Source organism: Alligator mississippiensis, chromosome 1 (genome assembly GCF_030867095.1).
Source record: "Alligator mississippiensis isolate rAllMis1 chromosome 1, rAllMis1, whole genome shotgun sequence".
In the NCBI taxonomy this organism is placed as follows: Eukaryota; Metazoa; Chordata; order Crocodylia; family Alligatoridae; genus Alligator; species Alligator mississippiensis.
Window position 1 is genome coordinate 155,178,055 of NC_081824.1, and position 5,303 is coordinate 155,183,357.

At 43.9% G+C, this 5,303-nt stretch overlaps 1 protein-coding gene across 1 annotated transcript; it reads left to right on the plus strand.

Annotated features, from left to right (window-relative positions):
• The first annotated feature begins 529 nt into the window (after window positions 1-529).
• Window positions 530-3,899, plus strand: LOC102571831 (tigger transposable element-derived protein 1-like). Its single transcript, XM_019479719.1, has 3 exons — window positions 530-1,574; window positions 1,659-1,963; window positions 3,828-3,899. Exons 1-3 carry the CDS (start codon window positions 530-532, stop codon window positions 3,897-3,899), a joined length of 1,422 nt encoding a protein of 473 aa, XP_019335264.1.
• Window positions 3,900-5,303: the final 1,404 nt, after the last annotated feature.

The following is a 5,303-nucleotide window of genomic DNA, read 5'->3' on the forward strand; positions in this document are numbered from 1 at the left end:
TCTGGGGCTGAGCTGGGCGTCTGCAGGAGAAGCTGCAGCCTGTCCAGCAACTCCTAGTGCTTGTCTAGGAGGGCATGGGGTGGGGGAGGGATGTGTGAACCCCAGATCTGGTCTGGTTGGGGAGGGGCGGGCTGTGCTCGGGGCAGATCTGGGTGCACATGCTCCCCCCGCATGCCCTTCTGGACACGTGGCCAGAGCATCAGTGTGCCGCTCATCTGGGAACCATTTGCTAGGCAGATCCTCTGGTGATCAATCATCACTGCTGCTGCTACCACTACAGCACTATGGTACACTACTGTACCTGTACTGAATAAAGAATAAGTACAGTACAGTACTTTACAACAAGTTCACTGAGCTGCCCGTGCACTGTTCTGTTTCCATACTTCTTCCAAACTGCCCATAATAGTGGCAAAAAAGCATAAATCCAGTGGAAGTGATGTTTCTTCTTCTAAGAAACATAGAACAATTACTATGGAAACAAAAATGGAAATAATTAAGAGGTCTGAAAAAGGTGAGACCCCCAACTGAAATGGGTAGAGCTTTGGATATCCCCCGAACAACTATTGTGATCATCCTGAAAGACAAGGCAAGAATTCAGGAGCATGTTAAGGACTCAGCTCCTATGCACTCAACTGCGATAACTAAGCAGTGTGTTGGACTTATTGCTCAGGCTGAGAAACTGTTAATCATTTGGCTAGAGGATCAAAATAAATGCTGTGCTCCTGTGAGTTTAGGTATAATTCAGGAAAAGGCTAGGAGTCCTTATGATGATCTAAAGAAACAACATGGGGAGAGTTCTAACACTGAGCCTTTTACTGCAAGTAAGGTGTGGTTTATGTATTTTAAAGCCAGAGCCAATTTACATAACATCAAGGTCTCGGGTGAAGCTGCCAGTGCTGATGAAGAGGCAGCTCATGCTTTTCCTGAGACATTGGCTGAAATAATTGAAGAAAATGGCTATTGTGCTCAGCAAGTTTTTAATGTTGATGAAACTGGATTCTTTTGGGAAAAAATGCCATCGAGAACCTACATTGCCAAAGAGGAGGAATCCATGCCAGAGTACAAGGCTGCTAAAGATAGGCTCACTCTTTTGCTTGGGACCAATGCTGCAGGTGACTTTAAACTTAAACCTTTACTTGTGTACTGTTCAGAAAACCCCAGAGCTTTGAAGAAACATTCCAAGGCATTTCTCCCAGTGATGTGGAAATCCAAATCTAAGGCATGGGTCAATAAGAACATTTTTGAGGATTGGTTTAATCATAATTTTGTGCCAGGTGTCAGGGATTATTGCATCAAAAACAATCTTGCATTTAAAGCATTGTTAATCCTCGACAATGCTCCTGGTCATCCAACCATCCTTGATGACATGCATCCTGACATCAAAGTGGTGTTTCTGCCCCACAACACCACCTCATTGTTGCAACCTATGGACCAGGGAGTAATTGCATCCTTCAAGGCCTACTATCTTAGGTGCACATTTGCCCAGGCCATCAGAGCAAGTGAGAAGGAGTGTGGACCAACTCTGAAGAAATTCTGGAAGGGCTTCAACATTTACCATGCAGTTAAGAACATTGGTGAGGCATGGAATGAAGTCAAGCTATCACATTTGAATGGTGTTTGGAGAAAATAGTGTCCTAAGTTTGTGTCTGACTTCCAAGGCTTTACAGACACTGTTGAAGAGGTGACCAAAAATGTTGCTGAAATGGGCAAAGAACTCAACGTAGACGTTGCACCAGAAGATGTTGATGAATTGCTGGCATCCCATTCTGAAGAATTAACCAATGAGGACCTATTTGAATTGGAACAGCAAAAAGTGGCAGAGGAAGAAGATGTACCCACTGTTGAAGAGACTAGTCCTCATAAAGTCTTGACAACAAAAGTGTTGGCTGAGGCATTTCAACATTTGGAAGCTGCTATGTCCCTGTTTGAGGAACATGACCCCGACATTGAATGCAGTGCATCAGTGAATAGGGGCATATCCAGCATGTACAGCTGTTATAGAGAAAGTTACAAGCAAAAGAAGAGAACATCTGTCCAAACTTCCTTGGGCACTTTCTTTAAGAAAGCAGAAAAGGCTCCTGAGAAGACTCCAGCCAAGAACCCTTCAAAAAGTCCAGTAAAGTCACCTCAAAGTCCTTTCAAATAAATATGATTGCTATTTACAACATAAATACATAAATAAATACATATAGACAAGTAATATAGCTACATTTATTTATTTTATATACTTGAGTACTGTACAAAAGTCTGCATTATTCTGGCTGAAAATAGGGTATCAAGCCTTTGTTCAGGAACCAATCGCCCATTTATAACATTGTTTCCTATGGGAAAATGTGTTCTGAGTTGCAACATTTCGACTTAAAGACGTGGTTTTCAGAACCAATTGTGTCGTAAGTCTGAGGACTGCTCGTAACACATGTTCATCTCTTATTGGACTGGTCCACAGAGATAATATGAGCAAACAGCAATCCTCACACAGCTATGACATCAGCTGGGGACCCCTCTTTTGTGCCATACCTGCAGGTGGAACAAGGAAAACCCACACGTCAGGAGGATCTTTCACTTGTCAGGTTCCTCTAGGATTAAGTTAAAAGCAGGTTTCCACAGCTCCAGAGGGTTCTAACAGCAAGCTGTGCGTGTTAGAGATTGTAGTAAACATTACTCTGTGACTGCTCAACACATTTGGAGTGGAATACCACTCCTATTTAACACTTACTGGGTGCATCTACATATGTCATTAAGGTGATGTGATAAACTCTGAGACAGTTTACATCAGAGTTTATCACAGCATCTTAATGGCATGCTCAAACAGCTGTGGTTCAGGATGCATGTGCAGACACTGTGCCTAGGATCACAGCACTTTGAGCTGGAGCAGAGCAGTCCTGGGCTGGCAGAGGTCTGGGAGGTCAGCCCCAGGCTCTGGGTGCCAGTGTTGGGTGGCAGAGGGGCTAACTGAGGCATGAGGGTGCTGAAGTGCAGGGCTCAGTGGCAGGCAGCCCCCCAACTTTAGCCCCCTTATGTTATGGTCAGCCCTGGTCACCGTCTACATCTGCACTTTGACACAGTAAGTAATTGCACCCTAAGTTAGTACTGTCCCCAGCAGTACTATTTTAAGATGCAGTTAATTAATCTACTGTGCCCTAATACTGGCACATGTGTAAATGGTGATGCTTTACTACAGAGCTAATTAGTCAACTCTGCAGTAAAGCATAGGTGTAGAGCTGTCCTCTAAGTGTCAACGAATGCCCTCAGTCACATCTAGCTATTTTCTTAAACCGATTCACTAAGCAAATGTTTGTATCCTAGATCAAACAGTAAGGAGTAATACAGGGTAGTTAACTTGTTCAGAGACGTTGTCTGATCCTACTATAAATTGTTTTTCAAAGTTGTAATTCGGTTTTCCTCAAATAAAAAAAGACAGAATGATCACGTGCCCTAAACCACCTGCACTCCACTGTCAAGATAGCTGGCAATGGATTAGCATAGCAAAGCATTAGGGAACAAGGAACTATTCAGTGAGTATTTAGTTTGTGAGTAACCACTGACTGAGAGAAGAGTGGACATTTTCCAGTTTGCCTAAGGCAACAAGATTTCAGTGCTGTATCTATATTAGATGATGAAGGGAACAAGGCTGCTTCAGGAGCAATGATTTTGTTTTCTAATTTCTTCCACAATGGTTGCTACATTAATCTCTGAATAGCCTGATCATTACCGTCTTTTCATGTTGAGAACTTTTCTGTAATGGATAGAAGCAGCAGCTTACTGATTTTGATAACATACTTTATTATGTGGGTAAGCTTTTTCAAATCCCTTTTTCCCTTACACAGAAGTTCAAGCTATCACAGAAGATGTGGGAAAGCAAACATTATAACAGTACAGGCTGCACTCAAAAGGAATGAAGAAGGCATAATAAGGCATCCAGAAATTGGTCAATTTTTTGGCATATACACAAGTTTCATATAACATTAGGTCTAAACTGAGCACTTGAAGGGAAACTGCAGATTTCTTTCTACTTGCTGAAGAATAGAAGTATTGAAAGTGAAACATGTTTTACTATCTGTACTCCAGAGCTAGTTTTACAATCTGGAAGGCCAAACAGTTACATGTCAGGTGAAGGAAATTCCTTACTCCCCATTACTCATCCAAATGGCCACATTAAGGTTAGGGACAATGAAATGAATATGTGAAAATAATATCAGATGGTTTCCTACAAGGGAATCTTTTCACAGATGCAGAAATCTCTGTGATATAGGGGAAGTAGAATGTGCTGATGAAGAAAACTGAAAGGGAAAAATGGATTTTAAGAGAAATGTGATCATTAACTTGGAAATAAAACTAGTCAGCAGTAGATAGGGATGATATCCTGTAGGACTGTGAAAAATAGCTAGTATTTACTTCAGATTTGGATTTGGCCAATTCAGGAGATAGTTATTTGATTCAGTGATTCGAATCACTGTCCTGAATCGATTTGGCCCTATCGAACAGGCCCCATCCCACACCCACTCTCCCATCCCCATCAATGGCTGCCTTGCCTGGCCCCAGCCTCCTGGCTCTTTAAAAATAAATCCCCACACTCGCTGGCTGCTGCCTGGTCGGGGGAGGGGGGGGGGCAATGCCCTGTGCTGCATGGGGGCTCTGCCATGAGCCCCCAGAAGCCCCGATGGCCGCTGCAGCAGTCGGTGAGTGCAGGGCATTTCTAAAGAACTGGGAGTGGGGGCTGGGTGAGGCAGCTATCAACTGGGCTGGGATAGCAGGTGGGGGATGGGGGCCAGCACGGGGTAGTGGGGGGCAGCAGGGATTGCTTCTTCACCTGGCAGCAGCCGGTGAGTGTGAGGCTTTTTAATTTTTTTTAAAAGAACTGGGAGCGGGGTCCAGGTGGAGCAGCCATTGATGGGGCAGGGAGAGTGGGCTGGGGGAGCAGGCAGGGGATAGGGTCTGGTGGGGTCCTCCCATGATCCCCTCGGCCCTCCTCCACTCCCTCTCCCCACGTATGGAGGGACTGCCTGAATCTCTGAAGCTCTCTAATCTTTTCCAAATAGATTTGGAGAGTTTTGAATTGATTTGGACCTTTTTATTGGTCTCCTGATTTGATTCAGATTTGGATATTTGGCCGCCAAATCAGGCCGAATCTCCTCTGAATTGAATCAGCACCCAAAGCTTCGCACAGCCCTTTTATCCTGCAGAGGGCCATGTTGCATGGGACGATTAGTATATGTTAAATGCACCTAAAATGTGAACAGCAACGCATTCAAGCAGTAAAACATTTGCTAAGTGAGCTTGCATCATAGCAAACTTATGACTTT

Coding starts and splice junctions, on each gene's coding strand:
- LOC102571831 (XM_019479719.1), top strand. CDS start 530: ATGGGTAGAGCTTTGGATATCCCCCGAACAACTATTGTGATCATCCTG. Junction 1,575..1,658: donor CCATGCAGTTAAGAACATTG/GTGAGGCATGGA, acceptor CTGACTTCCAAG/GCTTTACAGACACTGTTGAA. Junction 1,964..3,827: donor ACATTGAATGCAGTGCATCA/GTGAATAGGGGC, acceptor TCCCTTACACAG/AAGTTCAAGCTATCACAGAA.